At 42.9% G+C, this 25,212-nt stretch overlaps 1 protein-coding gene across 1 annotated transcript in view; it reads right to left on the bottom strand.

The window, feature by feature from the left end:
• SPTBN5 (spectrin beta, non-erythrocytic 5) overlaps positions 1 to 25,212 on the bottom strand; it is a 145,265-nt gene that overhangs the window by 66,556 nt on the left and 53,497 nt on the right. The window contains exons 32-37 of the mRNA XM_043516834.1: positions 23,171 to 23,281; positions 21,770 to 21,949; positions 18,974 to 19,177; positions 16,934 to 17,083; positions 5,450 to 5,554; positions 4,434 to 4,619 (exon numbers count right to left, since the gene is read on the bottom strand). Of these exons, the coding sequence (XP_043372769.1) occupies positions 4,434 to 4,619; positions 5,450 to 5,554; positions 16,934 to 17,083; positions 18,974 to 19,177; positions 21,770 to 21,949; positions 23,171 to 23,281 (936 nt within the window). The remainder of the gene's footprint in view (positions 1 to 4,433; positions 4,620 to 5,449; positions 5,555 to 16,933; positions 17,084 to 18,973; positions 19,178 to 21,769; positions 21,950 to 23,170; positions 23,282 to 25,212) is intronic.

Here is a 25,212-nt window from a genome sequence, read left to right as displayed (position 1 = left end):
CATTAAAGACTGCATCATGTGTGAGGTTGCATCAGTTCAAGCTAGGTTGTTGTGGGACAGTAATTTAATCTTTGAATGTGCTGTGGACATATGACATGCAGATGAAATGACTGCAAAACAACTGAAAGGCCTAGATGAACTGGAGAAACACCTTCAGTAAGCATCCAGACATGCAGTCATGAACTGGAGTGATGTTCTGCAGCTAATAAAAGCCTGCAATCAAGAGAAGTGAAAAGATCAATCAGAGAGGCAACTAAAGGTTGTTATAAATGCAGCCATAGTCATGCCATAAGGTAGCCTCCTACACAGGAGCAAGAATGTGGAAGGTTTGGCAAATGCAATCATTTTGCGAAAAAGTGAAACTTTGGAAGGCAAAAGTACCAGGATCTGGGCTGGCTCTAGGCACCAGCAAAACAAGCACATGCTTGAGATGGCACATTTCTAGGGGCAGCATTCTGGCGCCGGCCACGCCACCCCTAGAAATGTGCCCCCACCACCCCAGCTTGCTTCCGCTCCACTCCGCCTGCTCCCCTGAGTGCGCCGCCGCTGCCGCTCTGCTTCTCCTCCCTCCCTCCCAGGCTTGCCGCACGTGGAACAGCTGTTTCGTGCAGCAAGTCTGGGAGGGAGAAGCGGAGCAGTGGCTCGCTTGGGGGAGGTGGCAGTGGTGGAGCAGAGGCGAGCTGGGGTGGGGAGCGGTCCTCTACCCCCCCACCCTCGGTCACCTCCGCTTTGCCTGCTCCTCTGAACGCGCTGCCTCTCCCTCGCCTGAGAGGGAGGCGGGAGAAGCGAAGCGGAGGCGTGTTCAGGGGAGCAAGCGGAGCGGAGGTGAGCTAGGGCGGGGGGTTGCAGGGGAGGAGCCACAGGAAGCAATGGGGGGGGGTGGAGAAATGCGGCACGCCCGGGGGAGGAGGCGGGGCTGGGGATTTGGGGAAGGGGTTGGGAAAGGGCAGAGTTGGGGTGGAGCCAGGGACAGGGGGCACGAAAAAAAAGCAGGGGTGGCCAAAAATTTTTTTGCTTTGGGCGGCAAAAATCCTAGAGCTGGCCCTGACCAGGGCAAAGAGCTGTTTAACCTCACAGAAGCAGGTGTGCACTCATAAGATGTGTTCTTCTGTGTGCTAAGTACTGAGCTGCTAAAGGATGAGTGGAATGTGGATTTGCTCATTATTGATCACAAAACTATGAGTTTTAAAATCAATTTTGGGGCACAGGCCAAAGTGATGTCTGTAAAGTGATACAACATTTTAATGGCCGAACTCCTTGCTCAACTCAAGTATTCAGCTGATAACCTACTCGGGGGAAAACTGCAGGTATGTGGTGAACGCAACTTGGACTGTGAGTGTCGGCATAAGAAAACATTGGTGGAATTTCAAGTGGTAGGATCTGACTCCAAAGCTATATTGGGCTTACAGGCAGTGACAAGTTTAAACTTAGAGCAGAGAGTCAATATGATAAAGGAAGAAACAGAAGGTGAATGGAATACATTTAAAGAATACCAGGATTTATTTGAAGGTGAAGCGTGCTTGCCAGGTAAGCACACCATAAAGATGAACTCGCAAGTACCACCTGCAGTTCACCACCTTGCAAACTTCCCGTGGTACAAAGGGACAGAATAGAAAAAGAATTGCTCTGCATGAAACAGTTGCAAGTAATAACAAAAGTGCAAGAACTTACAAAATGTCAATTCCATACTAACTGTAGACAAATCAGGTTGAGATAAAATAAAAGTATGCTTGGATGCAAGAGATATGAATAAAGTGATACAAAAGGAACATTTTCAATTACCTAAAGTAGAACTCACTAGCAAGTTAGCAGAAGCTACAGTTTTCACTGTCTTAGATGCCTGTAGTGGATTTTGGCAAATACAGCCAATTGACAAAATTCTAGACTGTTCACTCAACACACCATTAGACAGGTACATGTTCACCAGAATTCCTTTTAGCATCTGTTCAGCTCCTGAAGTATTCCAAAGAATGCTCCACAGACATTTGAAGGTCTGGAAGATGTTGAATGTTATATAAATGACATACTGGTCTGGGGAAATACCAGACAAGAACATGATGAAAGGCTCAAGAGAGTTCTAGACAGGTATCGTGAAAGGCATCTGTGACTGATTGAACAAGAGCAAACACAAATGGGCTCTGACAAAGATAAAATATTTGGGAGCATTCCTTGAAAACAGAAGGTTATTTAACCTTGGGAAATTTATTCTGCACATGTCAACAATAGCAATTCCTTTAAGACAACTATTGGGAAAAGATGTCAAGTTCACCCGTATGCCAATGCATGAGGTGGTATAGGAGCATTTGAAAGAATTGTTTACAAGGGCATCTGTGCTGAAGTATTTTCATGTCAAAGACCAGTTGCTGTGCCAGAGGATGCGAGTTCTACCGGATTAAAGGCTATTCCTGCAAAAGGTGCTGTTGCTTATTGCTTCTAAAGCTCTGACAACTACCCAACAGAATTATGCCCAAATAGAAAAAGAAATACTGGCAATAGTATCTGGCTGCACTTGATTTCGTCAGTTTATCTAAGGAAAAAAGCAGCAATGGAAACAGACCACACAGCTCCTACGGCCATTTTCAGAGAACCTTTGCCCAGTGCTCCACCAAAGATTCAAAGACAGTTGCTAACACTCCAGAAATATCAACTGAAAGTTGGGTACAGACCAGGGAAAATCTTAGGAATTGCTGATGCTTTATCCAGATTGTACAAATTGCACGGTGAAGGAGTCAGTTCAGAGGAAGCTGATACTGCAATACATCTCACGATGTCTTACTTGCATATTTCAGAACAGAAGTTGAAGGAATTTCAGACAGCTACTGCAAACGATGTCCTGCAAACCTTAAAACAATTTCCCAGATAATGAAAGTACCAGAGGACAATTGTTCTTGTTGGTCATAGAGAGAGGAACTAAGTATGCAAGATGGACTTGTCTTCAGAAGTAATAGAATCAGAGTACTGGAATATCTCAGAAAGGAGATCTCATCTTGTATTCATAAGAGTCATATGGGAGCAGAGCTATGTAAAAAGAGAGCTTTGGATGCTGTCTATTGGCCAGACATGTGTAGTCAAATTGAGGACATGGTATAGTCTTGAAACACATGTTAAACCTTCAGAAACAAAGATCAAAAGGAACTAGTGTTACCACATGAGGTCCCAACAGACCATGGCAGAAACTTGGCATGAACCTATTTAAATGTCAAGGTACAGATTATCTTACTCTGGTTGATTATTATTCAAAATACTTAGAAGTCTTCTTGTTTCTGGACACCACAAGGGTGTCTATCATCAGACACTGCAAGTCTATAATTGCAAGGTATAATATACCTTGGTGAGCTCATTAGTGACAATGGACCACAATTTGGCTCTAGAGACTTTAAAACTTTTGAAAAGCAATAGGACTTTATTCACAAAACATCTTGTATGTTATTCCTACAATTGAATGGAATGGCTGAGAGAGCAGTTCAAACTGTGAATCAGATTTTTAAAAAATCTGTTTTTTGTAACACACATGCCTTTTATATTGGATAGGGTTATTAGAATACCCCTATAGGAAATTGAAGATCACCTGTTCAACTCAACATGAAAAGATGTTTTAAAACCAGATTGCCAACTTCATGGAAGTTGCTGAAACCCAACCTGATGAAAAGAGATATACAAACTAGCTTAAAATTGAGCCAAGCAAAGCAAAAATATTTATTTAACAAATATGCAAAGCTGCTATCACAAGAAAATGGAGACACTGTTTGTATTCACCAAAAAAGAGCATGGAAACATGCAAAGGCGATTCACCAACACACTGCTCCCAGATCTTGTCTTATTGAAACAGAGGAAAGTGATGTCTATAGAAGATACAGAAAGGATTTGATGAACGCTAAAAGAACTGCAAGAGGGGAATGAAAATAGGGGACAAACAGAAACTGTGTCAACATTCAATTCAAATACAAGCAACACCAGCTCAGTCTACTGAATCTACTGAGACTCAAGTGGTCAGTTTGAATAGAAAGAAGTGGGACACTGATAATCCTGCTACTACCTCAAGGCAGAGTGATAAGAAAACCTATTAGATACATTGGATACAGAGACTAATTGTTCTAGACGCTTAAGGATTCAGATTTTGGATGCTAAATTAAGTAGACACAGTTAAATAAAAAAACTGAAATGAAGTTAAATTGTATGCATTTTTTAAAAGGGTGGAAATGTAATGATAGTAAGAATTTTATGGATAATTTTGGTTCTTACTCTAGTATTGTATGGAGGGAATCATCATGCAGTTAGCCTTATCGGCAGACGCACATTGCTTGCGCTTGGAGCCCTGCCGACAGTCTATCTGGAAAGTTCTTAGCAATGAGTTAAGTGTTTACGGTTACATAAAGTTTTGAATATCTTTCCTTATGTTATAATGGCAAGTTGGCAATAGCTATTACACCTACTTCTGCGAGGTTCTGGTAGAAGAGCATGAGAAGGAGTGTGGTTTGCAGTTTCTCCCGTCTACTCTGAGACAGATCTTTGATCCAATTCCTCCTCTCAAGTACAGAGTTCAGTTTGTGCTGGATCTTTATCCCCTCCAACCCACCATCCTTCTGCAGCCTCTTTGCCTCTTCCTGAAGAGATGTCACCTGTTAAGGGAACAAAACTGAAATCACAGCTGTCTCTCTTAACACATGGAAGAATATGACAGAAACAGTTTGTTTTCTCTGTCGCCTTCTTACCATACCTAAAAAGATGGCCCCTTCTGGAAGAAATGAGAAAGGCAGGAAAAAGCTAAAATAATATTATAATACATCTGTGGCCACCTAGGATTTCCCATTTGTCACTATGCTGCACATCATGGCCACTGTGACCTACACAACAACTACATGGGTTAAGGGAGAATCTCCATTAGTTGACAGCAGTTTAGGAACTATTATACACAGCTGAGCAGTTCTGCTTCTATCCCATAGAGGACATGGGAGAAAACACACACACACACACACACACACACACACACACACACCCCAACAACATTTCATTACTAGTTTTGCAGACACACACACACACACACAGAGAGAGTATATATTTAATTAATCCTTGCCCCATGATGTTCTGTGCTAACTAATCTATATTCTTGCTCTAAAATTTTGTTTTTGACGAAGGAATAGGAACATTTGCTATTAGCAGCACATAGTAAATAACTCATTCTAGATTTCCTCTGGTAAGTCTCAGTATTCCAATCATTGGGCAATTTTCTTACAGGTAATAAGACACTACAGCTAGGATAAAACCATGGACTTTTTATTGCTTTCCTTCCACTTCTCAGCCTTCTTATTTCACTAGACTTCATTAAGACTTTCCTGCCTTCCCAGTATTCTCTATTTGGCTTAAGCATATCAGCCCAACCAACAAGTCTATGCTTTGCCCATAAGACAAGACTTCTCCTCTGTACTTGATACAGTATTCTTCATTTTACCTTTTCATCCTGAGAGGTCAGAATCTTCTCAAAAGCCTCGTGTTTCCTGATCAGCCGCTCCACCTCATCTACCGAGTTTCCCAGGTCACTGGTTTTCAAATAAATCTACAAAGAAAAGTTGAATTAGTTTCTAGCCAACTTTGCTGTAAGTGAAAATTGGGTGAATCTGATGCATTTTAGTATGAGACATTAACACCAGCACTGGCAGTGTGGTCCAGAAAGGACCAGGCATTAAACAATTAATGGAGGAAGGAGAGACATTGCAGAGGAAAAACATACCAAGATAAAAGGGTAGAGCTGCACATTTCTGGGCAAAGTGGAGGTGTGTTGAGAGAAAGGTTTGAGGAAGCTTGTATATCACTTGCATAATTCAAGCTAGTACTATTACTCACTGCTCGAGAGAGTGTTGGAAGAGCCGAGGATGCGGATGATACATTAGTAGAACTAACTGAAGAATAGGGAAGTGAGAGTGTGGAGGATAGTTGCCAGCACCTGCCTGCAATGTGTTTGGCTTCAGCCAATGTTTTGTGCTTCAGAGAGACCCCAGACTGGAATAGCAGGGACTGCTTTTGGAGAATCGAGCTCTGCACTAGTCACTTCAGAAACTGTTTGTATGTTTGCTGAATATGCCACATGCATCCCCAGAGTGCTGAGCTGTATTTTACGTTATCCTGGTTTTAGGGAAATCAATTGCACGAATAGGTGTCTCCCATACTTTCTGTAACTAATGCATTTTTTTTTCCCAAATGCAAAATAAACACACAATCAATTCCCCTTGAGGGGGGAAAAACCCTCTTCTGCAAGAAGCTTGTAACTTGCTGCATTTCCTTGGAATGAATTGCTCTTTAGTTTAGACTCCTTTTTACCGTGTGAAAAAGGCAGGACAAAAACTTTTCTGGCTTAGATGGCTATGGTAAGGCTTGGCCAAGGATTAGTGTCAGGCTTGGTACTCGGTGGGGTAGCCACTGGACAAACATATGACTGCACAGACAGTTTCTAGTTTTGCAGAGAGGGAAGAGAAGTCTGAGACCAAGGTATAATTTAAAGGAAGTAAGAGGAGGGAAAAAATAAAACACAATCGGAGAAACAACAGGAAGATCAACGCTTCTGGAAGAAGCCCCACCAGGAATATTGGCAAATTGGTATCGCACAATATGTATATGCATGGGAGAAATGGTATTGTCCAGAAAGAGTTCTCACAATTTGTAAAAGATTCCAATTCAGTCGCATTTCAATGTGTAATATATACCAGGGCAAAGATATTCTTACACAGCTACACTGGAAAACCAATGGTGAAACCACTTGTCTGGTCAGAAATATCAATCTTCCTGTCCCACCCAGTAGCTTCTAGAGAAGAGGCTAACCTGATATACTTTACATACAGCGTCAGCCAGACCTCATGCTGAGGCTGGAAGCTCTGGATACAGTTGGATCAACTGACTGAAATCAAGTCCTGGACTCGCCTTCCAATTCATTTTTTGGAAGTGAACTTGAGATAAATATTTTGCATACACAGACAAGTGTACAGGGAAGTATTTAGCCCAATTTAGATTTATTATCTGGGCTGCATTAATCCACTTGTGAGTATGAGAAGACAGGTTAAAAAATATCGCCACAACTAAATTTTAGTGGAGGGGGACCACCATAGACCATGCCTAGGCTCTTAAGAAGTCTGCCTCAAAAAGTGTTGGGTTGGGTTGGATAAAGGGATGGATTATCATCAAAGCCTATGTCATATTAAAACTAGTCACACTTTAAAGCAAACATTGTTGTCCCTCATACCCTGGCTCCTCTATCTAACCTACAGTTCAGGGGTATAGAATAAAGGTGCTAAGACTTTTGTTTGTTTTAATGTTCTTCTTTGGTTGGGCCTTGCAGAAAAAAACTTCACCCATTGCACTTTTGATCCGTCTCCTGTACAGCCAAATAGCCACCCTATTCCTTGTTCAGCTGACACCCCATAGTTACCAACAGAGTTAGTTACCTTGGAAAAAATACCTTCAGACTAAATCTATTAGTGCTGGACACTGAGCAATTCCTCATCCCACTACAGTCCCCTTTTCTTCCATCTGAAACTGCATTTCTTGCATACTGTGTCTCCGCTGCAGAAGCTGCTTTAAAGGCATATCACAGCCTTTGCCATGTTTTATGGCTTAGCTACAATCTCAGGAAGGAAAAATCCACCTGAGAAATGGAAACATGTCACATTAGACACAGTTGTCAGAGTCTGTACAGCTTTCCACAGGTGCACTTCCAGGCCTGTTTATATGACTATTTTCCAGTGGCATCTGTATCAGATTCTAGGGCACATGGAGGAGTGGGCAGCCATCCACCTCCCCACTACTGCATCTGTGGTGGGCAAAGGAGAGAGTTGAGAGTTGGGTCATCATCAACTTCCCCCTACTAAAGCCACTGGTGACATCTGACAGAATGAGGGTGGGGACAGTGAGCTGTTGCTATTGGAGAGTTTTGTGGCTTGCTCCTACTTCCATGGTGGTTTCTATGGATGCGGAATATAGAGCACTGAAAACCTGAGGCAAGCCCCATTGCACACAATGGAAGAAGTCCCAGTGACTTCACTGGGCCTTGAATGAAGCTATCACAGAGCAGTGCATCTAACTCTGTGCTGAACAAAGAGAATCAGCACAGAAGCCTCCAGGATTGTAGGAGTGGTACCATTAGTGATGATGTGGTTGGAAGAAAGCAACACCAATAGCGCGAAGCACCCTGCTGAAGGAGTTTTGTGTGTGGTAAGAAACTGTCCTTTCCTCATTTAAACTGAACAGTAGATGAGACTTTAAGAATGAGGAGAACTGCAGCACTTTGCCATTAAAGCATTTGTTGTAACAATCTGAAAGCAGAATGGAAACTGGCTCTCAGACTCTGACACAGGCCCTTTGCCAGTTAAGTCTTTTTCTTTTCTTTTCTTTATTTTTTTTTTGGCAATAGGGAGCTGCCTGTGAGAGGTCCCCAAACTCCTATTTTTAATGAGAAATGTTAATTTAAAATTCAATAAACTGTATTGTTTTCTCCAGGTAACTAGCCAGGGCCCCACATTGCATACAAGGGCCATAAGCTTTCTTTCAGGTTTGTTTAAGTGTTTTTGTTCTGAATCACCTCTGCCAAATTCTTAGAGACCAAAAAAAAAAAGGCACAGATTAGAACATTCGCTATAAAACAGCCCCCCTTTTCCAATGAAAATTTGCAAAGAATCCTAAAAAGCCACAGAGTGGACCTAGCCCTTCTGAGATTTAAAATGGAAATTTAACAAACAGCCAAGTTGTTAAAAATACGAAGTGCTGAAACAAACTCAGATTTTCATTTGGTTTCAAATGGAGTTTCACTATCCCTGAGTTCATTGTAAATGGATGCAACTATATTGTCATTATGACAGTGAAGTCCACACCATAGATCAGTAGAGTGCTAAACTCAGAGTTATATAGGTCCATAATGTCAAAATAAATTCCTATTTTAAACTAAAAGGCACAACACATGCACTCACCTGATCAGCCGTTTGAGAAAACCCGTTGAGGAAACATTCTGGTTATTAGCATAACTATGCTGTCTGGGCACTACAACCTTAAGTTCACCAGCTCATCACACAGACCTGTCGGTGGTTGTTGCAGCTCAGAGAAAAGTTTGTCTTTCAAGAAATATTATTTTTTCCCAGAACAAGAATTATTGTAATTCAGCACTTGACTGAATCTTTCAACCACTCACTTCCTGAGCTCCTTCTCTTCACAGTCTGACCAGCTCCAAGTATTCTACCCAGCACATCACACATCTTGGAACTGATGCAATTGTTCCACACATGGAACTCCAGTTGAAGGCTCTGGGAGTTCTAAGTGTGGCCAATGGCAGGAATAGGCCAGTTGCCAACAGTTTTAGGCTCCTGAAAAACCTTAAAGCTAATAGGGAAGTTCTCTGCTAGTGTAGTGGGGAGCAACTGCAGGGGTCAACTTGGTCTAAAGTCTGATGAAAAAGTATACTAAAACCAAAAATTTAAAGGAGAAAAACAAGATTACATTTTTTCTTAGCAGAAGTAAATAAAGCACTTAATACAATTTATATTTCACAATTATTTGTTTACTATGCTGTATTGAGTAGAAGGTACAATTACAGTATGATACCTCTTTATTTTAAGTTGAATAAGACACAAAATGTTTGTAAAAATATATACATATGTCTCACATACTAAAGTCACTCTGCTTTTAGCCTCATGTTTCACAATGCACTTGAGGTGTGTTTATATTACATACATTTATGGGTGCTCTTCCCCATCCTTCTATTTGTATGTTATTTCTTACATATATGAATATAAATACATGACATAGCCCTTGACTGAAATACACATGGGAAGCGCACAGAACTCAGTCAATATTCAGTTTCTAGTATTGCTATAATGCAAAAAACCTATCCCATAAGGGATAGGTTTAAAAACAGAATCCTAACACTTTTACAATATCAACATTAAAATGTTTACTTATGATACCTTTTGGTTGAAAACTTACACTAAATTCCCTTTCAACTCCCCCAGGCTTCATTCGTAGAGACACTGTGAAGATGTCCAGAGTTTATAGAGACAAAATTCCCTTCTTTCATCCAAGAGAGGGTGGTCTCTCCCTCTTGTGCATGCTTGCTCTCAAAAAAGTAGTTTCTTTCTATGCACTTAAACATATTAATTTTACAAACCAAGGGGTACTTATTAAAAGTTAAAGTGAAAGGAATTATCCATTTAGAAATAAAGCACAACTTGACAACTTAGCAAATAAAAATTGTGATAGAGGAAAATCTACAGGTATCTACAGGTTCCCACAGTAACTGGCAAAGAGAAAAAACAATTCTTGGCTCAAAGGGTTTGATCCTGAAAGGGGCTGAGCATTTAAATACATGCATACATTTAAGCACTCAAGTAGCTCCATTGACACTGGTGGGACTATTCACATATTTAAAGTTTAGCATGTGATTTGCAGGATCAGATCACAATGCTCAGCATCTTGCAGGATCGAGCTCAATTGTGGCCATAATGACAACAAAACAAAAATGGCACAGACAAGTCTACTCCAATAGATAAGTCATCTCTAGGCAACAGGAGCATATCAGGAGGAAAACAAGGAGGAATCCACATGGCTTGGGTAACCAAGATCTGTTTGCAAATGTTCCTAGAATGGAATGGATATCTTTACCACTCTTCTCCCAGCTCCAAAGGAGGCAATGTTCACAGCGATAGATGGACACCATGCACCCCTGCCGGCTCTGTGTGGCACATTTGCAGTGCGGGCTGGTATGTTTGTTAAGAGGGTGTCAGGATCTACGGTTCCTACAGTGCATGCATCCTGGGAAGACCTTGAACCAGATGTTGCCCAATGTTGTTGAGAAGAGAGCAATTCTGGACAGCAAACTGGATTCACTGATAGAGAGAGGCCAGCCCCAATCCCAATGGGGTGAAGGGGTGGGACTGGTGCATCCGGATCACATGATTTGATAAAGATGGTGGGTGCTGGACTTTTTCTGAATTCTCTTACCACGTGGATAGGCACAGTAGTCCAAGGGGTGGCAAGTATCAAGGTTATTTTGGAAATCTTGTGGTGAGCTGGCGTTAGCCTTTCACATGGAGTCTTCCCAAATGCTGTCTCAGATGAAGGGTTGTTTTGAAAGATGATCAGATCGGGATCTAAATCCGTGTTGGGGACCTCACTTCCACCAACAGAACTTTCTCTTCTAGTCAGCACAGCTGGTGACAGCCATATTTCTCTGGAGACTGTTTGCTGGGGAAGGCCAGGGCATTCGGCAGAGGAAGTCACATGAAATCTTGTAATCTGAAGACCTGGAGACCCAGGTGAGGCAAAATCTTGTTTAGATACCTGGGATCCTGTTGGGAGACCAGCAGATGTACCAGACATCTTCTCCAGTTGTGGCACTAGAAGGCTGGAATGAGCATGGTTGCTCATTTGAGTATCAGTTCTAAAAGGCTTTATTGCCAAGCTGCAGGTTGAAATGTAGAGCTTCACTGAAGCATGGAGGTCTGGAATTGGAACACTGCACTGACTGTAGCCATGTTGGGGTGGGGCTGAGCTACAAGATGCCAGCGTTGCATGCATCCTTTTGCTATGGAGTGGTGAAACAGCTGGAATGGCAGACAGAGCAACATCTAGACGTGATGTCCAGCTTGACGGGACTTTTGAGGAAGAAGCAGAAGAAGGCAAAGACATTGAAAGCTTCATGGGACCATTTTTATCAGTGGAAGAGTGACAGGCACTTTGATCTCCTACTGAGCATTGCTTACAAGATGTGGGTGTGGACCAAATGCCAAAACTCCCATATCCACTGCCCTGAGGGTCTCTGCGAAGATTGGAACATGTAGATGCCATCTCAGAAGGATTAATGCACGGGTTATCTTTCCTGAAATCTTTCTGCCTATTTGTCTGAGCCAGGATGACATCTAACCTTGAACAGTAAACCCCAGAAGACATGTTGCTTGGTGGCAAGGTGACATTTCTTGGAGTACTCTCTGTTGCTGATTGCCCAGATGGAAGATACCAAGCCGAGGATGGCATCTTCTGGAAAGGCCGCCCCTGCACAGCTGATTCAAAGGTTGGTGGTGGGGTCACTCTACTGGAAGACAGCATCACTTCCACAGTGGAAACATAGATTGGTGCAGATGAGGTCTTGCAGTGATGGTCTCTGCATGACATCCTGCAGCTCAGTCCTAAACTGTGCAAAACCAAAGCAATAGAAACTTGCCTTTCCCCCTATTTTTACAATAAACTCCTAATCCTTGTTCCTTTGGCACTGGAAATTTCCATTCTTCGTCTGATGTGAAGGAGTGTGAACATTCCTCAGGAAAAAAAAAAAGGATAAACTAAAGAATCCACATTCAAAATAAAAAGCTCTATTCCTCTAACGCTACCACCATCACCACCTATCCCGTCTGCAAAACGATATGAGCATGTGATGATCTGAAAGATAAATTATCAAGTATGAGTCTCTGCTCTCTGACAGTGAGGCTGCAGACAGAGGAGGAGTGAGCCAAGAATGCTCGCCAGAGACAGACCATGAATTTGCCGTTATGTCGTCTGTGAAAAAACCCCAAGCAGCTAACCTAAGCAAAGCATCTGTTGCCTTGAAATGGTTGGGAGAAAGCAGAGCATATAGAGGTCTACTTCTGTTAAAAAACAAAGCAGTTTATTCTCTTTTCATCTGTCTCAGACGCTGCCTGTCTGCACTCAGAATGGCAAGATCTCTGTTCACAGGTCTTAGGAGAATTTCCTACAACTGTTCCAAGCAATGGCACAACAGAATTCAGCAATAAAAAAAGATATCTGTTTGCCTAATTTCCTCCACATGTGCTCTGTTTTCTTTAGCACAGAATGATCCTAGACTAAACTCTGCTGAAATCCTTCGAAGGTTTAAGTAACTTGGATGTAACATAAGATGCTGGCACAAAGTCAAACATGTCACACTGGCACGGAGAACGAATGAGAAAGCAGTTCTAGTTTAAAACACTGTGGGCTGCTTACCTTTTTCCTTGCCCTATTCCTTGCTGCTGGAAGAGACTTTGTTCAAGGTATATGCAGCATGTTCTGTGTACGTAAACAACCCACAACAGGGATCTGACTGAAGCAACTATGTTAAAGAGACGCATGCACATTTTCCAGACACGTGGCTACAGAAAGACACAGCTAAGTAATGCCTGCCACCCACCCACCCACAAAAAGTCAGAAAGGAAGGAAAAGAGTTGTGAAATGTCTGCCTGCCTGATGGGGATCCTTTTTGGAACAGACTGAAGTAAACACCTGTTTAACGCTTTGTGAGAACCCCTTTGTGCTAAGTAGAGCACAAACACAGAACAAAAAGACAGTCCCTGTTGTAAAGACCTTAGACAACTGACAATACATTGATACAAATGGACAGATATTGGAGTACTAGGCAACAATGAGACACTATTGGTCAACCTGCTTGGCTCTGCTGTTGTATTTCTTTATAGATGCCACTCCTTGAGGGAAAGCTCTCTCACTGAAGAATGTTTTATATTTGGAGCTTAACATATTCAGGCTTGGGCTCTGTCTGGTCTCTCTTGGCAAGGAGTTCCATAGCCAGGTCCCGTCATGGAGAACTCTGTTCCCCAGCCTAATAGCCTAACCCCACATCTCTCCAGCTTCATAATCACTATAGAGTGTAGCTGTTTTGGAGGGCCATGGAGGATGAGGTGGTCTCCACAGTAGCCAGGTCCCCTACCATTACGGGCTTTAATAAGTGAAAACTGGACTTGGTGTTGTCGTTTACAATGAACAGAGAATGAGTGAAGTTTGCAAAACGCAGGTAAGATGTGTTTCTAGCTGCATTCTTTACTTCTGAGGCATGTTGATACATGCTAGACCAACTTCAGCCTCTCTGTGGCATTTTTAGTCAATATCAGGTGAAGAGAATTACAGCAGATTAATTTTGAGCTGAAAACGAACAACTTCCTGGCTTTTCAGTGGTGGAAGAAAAGCATTCCTCAGTACTGTGGCAAACTGCAAGCCCAGGAGTAGTGATCAGTCCAATCTGATCCAGAGGCTTCATACCAGCTGGAGCATCTGTTTTCTCCTACCCTATGTTTTTAGTAAATTACGTGTCTTCTCTTTGCCACCAACATCATTTATATATTTCTTGGGTTAAGTTTGAATCATCTGCTCTTCATCCATCAACAGATCTCTTCCAGGCCTCGTCACATCTCAGGCTATGTGTACATGACAAATTAGAGGTGTGATTCACAGCTTGTGAGAGCTAGCATGTGAAAAATAGTAGTATAGCCATAGTAGCACAGGCAGCAGCAAGTACATAGCCAAGGAGTTCAGGTGGGTTTGTATGTGAGCCAGCTGGTCTGTGCTGTCATTGTGCGTGCTACACTACTATTTTTAGCATCCTAGTTCAATGAGAGCTAGTGCAAGTATGTCTACATGAGCTGGGAATCACACCCATAATTTACAGTGTAGCTTAGTCTCAGTGATGATAAAAGCTATGTCAGTGAGAAGGGAGATGTACAGTTGGCTAGCAACTACATATTGGTGCACACAAACCCATGGTATTTCATAATCTGATTAGTCTCATGTAGATGCTTTGCTTGATTTCAATAGGAAAAGAGGTCCCCTACCTTTAAGAGGTACTTGTCAAAGCGGATTATGGCAAAATATGACCTACCTTTTTATTTAAAACAATAATTAAGCGAATACATCCCATGTAATTCTTTATATGACTAAACCTGCAACAAAGTATCAGGAACCCTACAATAATAAACCTGTGTAACTACACCAAGAATGAAAAAAACATTTTAGTGAATGTCTCACATTTAAGTTTCCAAGGGACTAGTATAAGAAATAAGGAGAAATAAATACTTTCAAAATTCTTCCTTCCACACCAAGAGTATTCTTTTAAATCATCTAGGGCAGATTCTCTGCTGTGCTCAGTTTCTGCTGAGTGCAGGGACAGCGGGCTGTCAGACAGCCAGTTATGGCTCTCCAATACTCTGCCCCAGCCTCTGCACAAATTATAGCACCCTAGTGATATTGTCCACTCATCCCACTTGTCCTGCAGCAACTCTACCCCAACCCTAACAAGCACTGGGTGGAGGGAGAAGGAAGCAAAGGAGCCAGTTCTGTGAATAGGTATCCACACCAGAGAAACCAATATCACAACTGGCACCTTTGGCAGTCTCCAGAGAAAGGTTGAGGACTGAACTACCTGCTACAATGCTCTGAATCAGGGTTCAGGTATGCTGGCAAGGCAGTAAGTGGAAGCTTGGTCTGTGTTGTACTTCACCTGTTCTATGGATGGTGGACTTGACTCTCCTAGGCTGTTTATTCATCAGCTTACAGCAGCACCCAGTTTACAGGATACATAAGTAAAGTTAAACTGAACTGCACTGGCTGGTGTCTGCATCAGTCTAACCACTGGAATTGGTGGATACTGACTCCTTTCATGTGAAAGCAGTATAATCTTTTGTAACCCTTGCCCATGCAATGTGATTGGGAGCACGGGAAAGACTAGCCTCTTATCAGCAATCCTGTGTGTACCACCTTTGAGATAGCGTACACATAGTAGCAGCTTAGTAGGCTATACCTCTCTAGCACCCCTTTGTGGAGATGGGGGTTGCTCCTGATCTGACAGGAGTGGATATCTGCACCACCACAAGAGGTAATATTTATTGTAGCTCTCAATGCATTTTCAGGGGAAATAAATTAGTGAACCGGTAATAAAGCAGCATAGAGACTGGCTTGCACTCCCTTATGCTGGGATATCCCTTCTCATCACAATGGCTGCATTTACCAATAGAATAAGAAATGCCAATTTCATCTATAGCACTTATTTTCAACTGCAGCACTTATTTTCAACAGCATTTCTCAATGTAGGCAGAGCAAGAAACGTTTCTCAGCAGCAGATTCTTTATAAAAATGGGTATATTGTATTTTCCTTTTAAGCACACATCTGTGTGTTGGCTGATCTCCATTTCACTCTTAAGAAAATATGCCAAAGCCAGAATTCACCCTGAATAAAGTCTTTTCACAGTGCCTGAGCTTCCTGTGATGATGTTATCCACATGGGATGTTAGCAGGGTCGGTCAGTCCTTTTTTGCTTGGCAGGAACTGAGGGTAGGTATTTTCCAACCTGTGTCATTTGTTAGTTGAGCAACAAATACAAATTTACAGCCAGCAGAGCTGTGCTACACTTTACTACAGAAACCCGAAACCAGGTGAAACACTCCTGGCTTCGGGTTACAGCATAAACTCAGAACTCAGGCCACAGCTGCCAAAAGAGACACCTATTGGGAATTCTCCCCAGAAATGCATTCGCTACCAGCCCTGAGAAGTGGTGGCTCCAAGCCCCTGAACTGAAAAAGGTTAAATATCATTGCACAATACAGCTCAGGGACACTCTGCCAATGCAGCTCCCAAGTGTGCGCATTGACTCTGTGGCACGCACATTGTAGGAAAGCTGGCTGCTGCTCAATTGCGTCTGAAAGTTCCACTGGCACCAAGGTATAAAGCATTTGCACAGGTCCAACCAAAGTCCAAAACAAGCCTGGAACCGTTCTGCTGCACTGTAGCCAATCTCAGAGATTTAACTAACAAGAAATGTCTCCTAAAATCACCTCTGCAAGAGAAGCTACCCTGAGATTCTACTTGCTTCAGTTCCATTCATCTCTTCAGTTGCGATGGGCATGGCAGTCATTGAGAAAAACCCACTCCCTTGGCATACCTGCTGCATTCTGGCAACCTCTTAGTTTGTGCAGAGCCATATAAAACTACATCTGAGATTGCACCCACAGTTTTCATGGCAGGGAACATTAGGCCTGATGAGGAAATACATTTCAAGTGCTGACATCCTGCCTCAATGTATCCTGTATGCATCTGCACTCTGGGTCTTCAAATAATCCCAGTTATAGTTTTACAGTTACATGAGTTTTAGGCTGGAAGCATTTCACCAGAAGCAAAGGTCACTCACCTCCTGAGAGTTCAGAATCTTTTCCAAGTGATCCTGATCCCGGTAGAACATTTGTTCTCGGTGTATCTTCTCCAACCATTCCTTCTTCTGCTCCCATTGATGGTACACATTATCCTTTTCTTTCAACAAAGCCCACAACTTCTCCTGGATCTGAAGGTGGTACACAAAGGAAAACCAGTCTTAGTTATTGTAGCTCATGGGATTAGGGGAACGCATGTAGGAGAAAGCTGAGCTGGGAGTGACCTCTTCGATGGCACTTTGGCCAAAGTTATCAAACAAGGGAGGAAGGAATAAATGATAGCACTTGTATAAGGGCAGAGAAGCTGCGGGGTGTCCAGTTTCATGTGAGGAGGAATATTTGTGACAGTGTATATCTGTGTACATATGTTGGGACCCATTCCAAACATAAAGCAATAGTAGCTGTTTCTTAGGCTCCTTCTCCAGAATTTATTCCTTGTTATCCATGGCCACTATGGTAGGCATAGAAAGGAGAGAGACTGAAATGAGGAGTCAGCACCAGGGCTGTGTGCCATAAAGCAAGCACGTATGAACACATGGAGCATTCGTGTTGAAATACATGGAATTCCAACTACCAGAACTGTTGGTGTCCACAGGCCTCCGACTATCAGCATTGACTTCTTATTCTTTTAACTGTACTTGTATGTTCAAAGCATTTCACAGGTTGGGAATTGGGAAGATTACTGGTTACGGTAGGTGCACATTGCAATATTTAATAAGCACTCAGAGATAGGTTGGTCAGAGGAGAAGGCACGGCACTTTTTATTAACTACAAAAACGCTGCTCATGCTTCTGGAAACAGCAAAACCTGATCCTAAGGTACATGATCTGCACAGAGCAAAGTTCGGAGGGTGTCGGGGGGTGTTGTGTTTAAGACTCACCTGACCTGGACACAGCCTGTGCTTCAAGCCAGTCCCCTACATGGGCTGCTAGACTTTCACCAGGCACACTCATTCACAAGGAGTTGAATGACAGGTTGATGTCCTGTCTGGGTACAGCACATGTTTTTAGCTCTGAGCCATTATGATTTGTCCTTGTTTCTTGTTGTAAACAGAGAATTGGTTGAAGTCTATCAACCTCAAGCAGATCTGAGGACAGTCAAATTAGAGCTGTGATTTGTGCTATCCCTTTAGTTTCTTACGTTGTTGCTAGCCATGTCTCGAATACAAGGTTTTATTTTGTGACAATGTATTTTATTGCAGCGGTGGTTAATAGTTTGAACAAGTGTCTTATCATAACTTCTGTTATAAAGGTCTAGCAGAGTGTCCCCTACTACCTAATGGGCCAAGATTTCACTGAAGAGAATGTCAAATTTTTTTTTATAAGATTTTGTATATAAATGATCAAAATGTATTGCTCTCCAGCAACTGCATGGGTGGAGGGTAGTTAGCCTACATCCCTTCCAACAGAGATGTTAGTTGTTGGAGTTCATTTTGTTGATGATTATTGGGTTGTAAGAATGGGAGACACATTGGAATACCCTCCATCATGAGAAACTAGTGGTTGTATGGGAATTTTAGAGGATGCTTGTCCTGGTACCCTAGAATTCAGCTTCCCATCTTTCTTTTGTTTTTTTGGGCTGCATAAAGTTTGCCAGTTATTCTTTTAGATTTTCTTATGTGTTTGAGCCTTTTCCGTATATTTGCCCAGTCTGGTCTAGTGTGGAGGTAGTGCCATAACTGGAAGGCAAAAACTTGTAAAAATCCAATCCAGGAAGTAAGTAGCATTGTCTCAATTGCTCAAAGATCCCAAACTTCTCAGATAACCCAAACTCTGCTTTGGCAGGTATTTGTTGATTTCCACATGGATCCACCCTCATGTATGAAGTGGTATGAAAGAACATTCATGTGTGTCGAAGGCAGATATTCTACTGAGTTGGGTGTGGATCACGACATATGTTTGTGTGTGTGTGGGTTTCTGTATCCAAGCCCAGCTTGAGTGCAGAATGGTATCTGTGACAGTATTAAGCAGTTCTGTATGTGCCTGTGAACGCAGATATGCTATTAAATGGTTTCTGTTTACCTCTTTTGATGATATTTTCTCTTCCTGCAGCAGCAACTGTCCTAGCTGTGCCACCCGATTGTACGTCTCCTCTCGTGCCTCGATCTCTGCCAACAGCTGCTGGTGTTGGGTAAGCCTCAGGCTGCTAGTGGATATATCCCGGATTGTCTCCTCAGTCTTCATTTCCCTCATCATCTCTGCTGTCCAGGAGAAATAGTCCCACACCTGGAACCCAAGAAAAAGTCCAGGGTCAGGTTAGTCTCAGGCTTAGGTTGTCAGACTGGTACATCACAGCATAATTGTTCATCTCTAAATAACAGATAATGCAGCTGTAGAGAGCAAGGATAATATTCCATTAAGGCTTGTAATGCTATTATGAACCTCAACAGGAGAGTACTAAAAGCTCAGAGGAATATCTACTTTCAGTATTAAAAAACCCACAGGCCTTTTGTTGTAACATCAGGACCACAACAACATTGTGCAATGTTTCATCAGCAATAACAGGATGTTTTCTGTTGCCCTTTAGACATCTCTGCAGTGTGCTATACAGATTTTTTTCAAAATTCTGCAGGCAGATAGTCACAGTTAGAATTTTGGAGACAGCATTTGAAGCTTTCAGCTGATGCAGTGATGTACAAGAACATGCACCAAACACCTGAGAATTATTTTCAGAATGAGACTGAAGAAAGTTGTAAAGCTAAGAATAATTCTACATGTCTGCGTGCAGAGTTTTGTGCACCTAACTGATTGAACCCCAACCTGACCACTTATTGTTGATCTCTCATTTGAGTGTACAATAAAGGTTGTGCTCCTGTCAAAAATAGGGGAAGGTGTGGGACGCTGGTGGGGCTTGTGTGGGAAGATTACTTAATTTTTTGTTATATTTAAATTGTCCCTGGGCTATCTGAGGTAATCCTGTGGATATGGATGGGTCTGTTTGTTAATTAGTGTATTTGAAACAGATTGTCAAAGGCCTCCAGAACATTGCATGGGTGCTCTTTTATTGCAGAGTACTAAAACTTCACTGCAGAAAATAAATAATAATGCTTCATTTGCATACGTGATTGCATGCTTTGCACTTGTAACTCAGATGCTTCGTTTTGAAAATTTAATCAATTATAAATGGGTGCCGTGACCAGTGACCATGATTTGTACGCGACCCTCACCAGTAACTACGATAATTTTTGAGGAGGTCGTTTCAGTGCATGTGTGCAGATTTCATTTCAACTTGCATGGCTGTAATTCAGAGTCAGGGCTGGCTATCATGCAAATCACTGACATTCCACTTGACACAGTGCAAATATCTCAGACTCACTGACATTTAAGTGTTTGGGAAAAATCTGATGAAGTGAGCTGTAGCTCATGAAAGCTTATGCTCAAATAAATTTGTTAGTCTCTAAGGTGCCACAAGTACTCCTTTTCTTTTTTCATAAATCTAGGGATATTCAGAGCATTGGAATGAACCAGGAGCCAAAGGGGTTTATTGAACTATTGCTGGAAATATGCGAGGACAGACAAGACTCCAATCTATAGGAGACTCTTGAGCAGAGCCAGCCTGAGATCACATAGAGTCTAGTGCAAACTTCAGCACATGGGTGCCTATGCCCTTTACTAAACCATGAAACCCACTTTGGACCCTGCTCCTACTGAGGGTTCCTCCAGAGGTTTGGAGCCCTCTGCTGTCCTAGGACCCATGGTCACTAGGGCCAGCCCTGCTGTTTAGTCACAATGAAATCAAACCTGACACAATACAGAGGGAAGCACTAGATAACCCAGGAGAAGTCCCTTTCTACAGTAATGATTATTTGATTTCTTTAAATTAAAGGATTCACAACATGAACCAGGACAAATGAATACACAGTTGTCTCTATCTAGAAGCCAACAAAGTAAAAATATTACCTCTTATTTGTTACAACTGCCTTTCACATAATTTCAATGGCCCCGAAGAGCACTCAGCACAGCTAGAAAGAAGGGAAACAACACGACCCTTTGTGCTCACCAGAACCTGAGGGCATTTGGCAGTGAGCCAGAACTCAGCTGCAGGTTAGAGCAGCCTGCTATCCTCTGCACCAGCTGCCTACAGCACTGTGGGATCATTCCTAGAGCTGAGCAAATAACTGATCTTTCAGTTTAGTGCCTGAACCAAAGAAATCCCCCAAAATATTTGGTTAATTTGCAACCAAATCTGAATTTTTCAGTTTTTCTTTTTAAAACAGAACTGAAAAAAATGGTTTGGGTCAAAACAAAAATACTTCTGAAGTCAATTCCAATTGATATTTTGTTTTGAAACTGTCGATTAGAAACAAAATGTTGAAAGGTCCATTGTCACTCATTCTCCTATATACATGCACATACAGATGACACCCACAGAATCATCCACTTGTCCATTCCCTTATCAACGCTTATGCTTACATGGACAGACAGGTGTTGGTTTGCAGAGATGCTGAGGATTAGCAATTACCATCGACTTCAATGGGATTTTGCAGGTGCGCACACTCTGAGAAAATTAGGTTTATCTCCTTCTCCACCTGCACATTGATGTCAACTTCTGCTAGTTGCCCTACAAAACATACACCGTCATGTATGTCCGCATATGAACATCCCTTGCACACTGGCACAATATTTCCCCATCTACTAATATACATTCACAGCTGTGAGCTCTCATATACTTAGCAAATGGCATACACAAACACCTGTCTGCATTCACATTCTGTCACATAGACCTGTTTGCCAGACACACATGCTCACGCTCACATAACATGAAGTCAGATTTCTTTGTGCATTAACAGACAAAATACAGAAAGCAGGAGTGCTCACATCTGCTTGAAATTGGTAAAGCTTGCAGGCCTGTTCCAAATGTTCCCTGCGCTGTTCCACTTTAGACTTCAGGGACTCCCACTTCTCCACTACTGCTTGCTGCTTCGCTTGCAGGTCTGCCACCTGTCTCTCAGAGCACCGGGCCAGCACACTGTCTGCAGCATCAATCAGCTCCTGCAGCTGCAGTGGGGAGAAAGTCATCATGCAGATTAAGAAGGGGAAGATCATGGAGGGCCAGTTAGCATCACAGAAATGATAAGTTCTATATCAACTGCATAAGGCATCAGAATTCAAATTACACTCTTCAGAAGAAAGTTTTCTCCTGTGCCAGCTACAGTCACATGGAGACACAGTGACATCCAGTGTCTGCTGAGGTTCATCACAGCAGTGCAAATGTCTCATTACCTATTTCAGGTCACAGCTCCTCTTTCCGCTGTCCCATTTGTAAAAATGGAAGGCGGTGAGGGATGTGTCAGGTATGGCTATCCCAGGAGAACAAATGTCCCTACCCTGTTTTTGATAGGGGCTGTTTAGATTCATCACAGATAGGTTCTTTATGGATATACATCTTGTCTCATTTCCTTTTAAAGGTTTCAGGCAGCTGGTTTGGTTAATTCCAGTGTGCCATTCCTTATGGATAGCCCAAGGTCTAGGTGTCAGGCCCTTGCCCTTTCAGTGGTATGCTGTCTTAGTAATGTCAATGTAACATATTGTCAGTTCTCTGATGTTGCATTTATTAAACTAGGTTACCAAGAGACAAACTGCATGAATTTCATTCTTACAGCCAGAGCCAAGCATGTCTTTTTGGACAAAATAGGATTCTGTCCGAACAGCAGCACTTTTTGTGACCTGAGCCTTTTAAAAAGTTTGTATAGCAAGCCCCAGCCTCATATTTCCAACTTGCCCTCCTCTCTCCAACCTCCTAAACCTGTCAGAATTCCTAAAGTCTATCCTAGTGAGCTCCCACCTCCCTCTCCCCTTCCATAACTCCCTCTAACCAGCTGGTGAATCCATTGCTGGGCACAGCAATGGAAAAAAGCATCTCACTATTCATCGGATGCCTCTCTCATCCGATGAGAGAGGCATCCAATGAATAGGGGGATGCTTTTGACAGGAGGGATAAGCCTGGCATAAGCACCCATTTCAAGTGGTTATCAGAACCAACCTTCTGATCCATTTCAGAGTCAGCCCAAATTATAAATCCTGTCTTGTTTTTAATGTTTTAAACCACCCACTTCATACCTATCACCAATACTCAAAGACATTAAAAGAAAGAGCAGGCTTTGAGGGAGACCATTCCAGGCTCTGACAGACAAGTTAATTGTGCGAAAGTGTTGCTGGAGCTGGCTTGGAATCTAGGCTGTTGGCTGCACATTAAAGAGTGTGAGTGACAGATCTCACCTGCTGCTCATTCCCTAAGAGCTCGTGTTCAAGGGCCACATGTTTGCGTAGCTGGGACTGCACGCCACTCACGTCCTTAGCAGTGTCATCGGGGATGCTCTTGGACTTCTCCTAGCAAGGAAAGAGTTAATGGGAGCTTTGTTAATGAACACCCCAAGGCACAAACATTAAGAGTCCACTTCTGAGAGCTTTACTCATGTTACAGGGGACCTTTCTTACCCTGCAAGCAGGGCTGGATTTCCAATTGGGCACAATAGGCACGTGTCAGCATTCTAGGGGTGCCTAAAAATTAAAAGTGGGGTAAAAGTTAATATATACAGCTCCCCTGCGAGCGGCCGGGTTCCTGGCACGGGTTGGTGGCTGCCCAGCGTGTGGGGCTGGAGCAGGGTGAGTGTCTGAGTCAGCCCGCCCGGGGGTGCTGTGAGCCGTGGCCAAGTGGGGCGGCTGCTGAAAGTGCTGGGAGTGTTCCAGCCCCTTTCCAATCTCAGCCACCCTGCTGCCTCCGCCCCTTGCCGGGGAGGGAGAAGGAGGGGTATGACTGGTGTCCCATTCATTTGCACGGGTGGAGCCAGAGCACGGCTGCTGCGTCATGCTGTAGGAGGGATGGAAGACACCCGGGAAACTGCTCGCCATGGGGAGAGGTACAGTCCCCACCTTGCACCTCGCCTGGGGTGGGTGAGCTGTGCCTTGGCTTGGGCTGGGAGTGCCGTGCTTGGCGGAGGGTCTCGTGCCTTCCTGGGGAGGCTGTGTTTATATTTTGTTTTGTTTCATTTTTTACGGAAAACATGAAGGTCAGCTGTAGGCAGGGGGAGGGAGGGTGCTGAAGATGCTGTGCCTAGGGGCACATAAGGTGTAAATCCGGCCCTGTCTGCAAGTAAGGACTTCTCACGGGGACTGTTCAAAGTATTGCTCAATAAAAAGCTAGCAGAATCTGGCTCTAAGATATTATATGGAATCTGAGTGTAACCCACTGGCAGTGTGTTACAGCTCCCTCTAGTGGTCAGGCCACTAAAGGATAATAGCCTACTACTGCTCCATTTAATGGAGTAACTTTAGCTGAAATGGTAGAGGTCTGTACTGAAGTGCTGAAGGCTCTATATACACAGGCTACTGAAGACCCATGTGGTAAGAGTAAGAGAAAGATGACCCGCTGACACAAGGGGTATCCAGAGACACATAGAGCAGCAGATAATTCATCAAGTATGCGGAGATCTACCTGGACTGACCCTTTTGATTTAAAAACAAATAATTTGGAGAATCCCTTGCATTTGGTTGCCAAGAATTCTTTTCAACATGTAAAATGGTAATGTTCTAGAAAAGACAGATAAACACGAGGCAGTGGGGCACACAATACCTTTTAGTGGGGCATACAATACCTAATAGACTAGAAGTAGCACTATGTGCTATGATGCATGACTACCCCTCAGCTCACAGAAATAAAAGTCTGACCAGGCTTGTGACAAGGGTAAGCCTTGAATAACTCTTGTAGTGGCACCAGATGACCTACTCAGAAGAGGCACTGGTAATTAGTTGAGGGTCTCAGTCCACTTCTTTGGCAACAGGCCTTTGCAACATACAAACCATCATTACAACTGCCACCTGTTGGCAGCAGTCTCAGCTGAGAGCCCAATGAATGAATGGTCATGACTATGGAATGACTATTCTAATCTTAGGTGTAGTACATCCAGGTTACCATTGAGGTCCATTAGCAAGGCAGCCTGAGGGAAACATTGCCACTGGCTGGGCTGACCCAAACCTATAGATAAACCAAGAGTTTGGGCCTGTAGAGCTTTCAATCCAGCACTTTTGTCACAAAACTAACTACTAATACATTTACGCATATACATAGTCTCTCAAAATCCCAGCTAGTATCTCGTGAGATAGGGGATGGATTCTCCACTCACTTACACTAGTTCAAATCAGGAGTAACTCAATTTAAGTCAACAGAATTATGCCAGTGTGAGTAAGTGGAAAATCCAGCTCATAAAGTAGCAAAATCCTACTGCTTTGTTCGTTGGAAGCCATGTTGGATTTCCTCCTCT

This window comes from Dermochelys coriacea, chromosome 6 (assembly GCF_009764565.3).
Source record: "Dermochelys coriacea isolate rDerCor1 chromosome 6, rDerCor1.pri.v4, whole genome shotgun sequence".
In the NCBI taxonomy this organism is placed as follows: domain Eukaryota; kingdom Metazoa; phylum Chordata; order Testudines; family Dermochelyidae; genus Dermochelys; species Dermochelys coriacea.
This window is presented reverse-complemented; position numbering and strand designations above follow the sequence as displayed.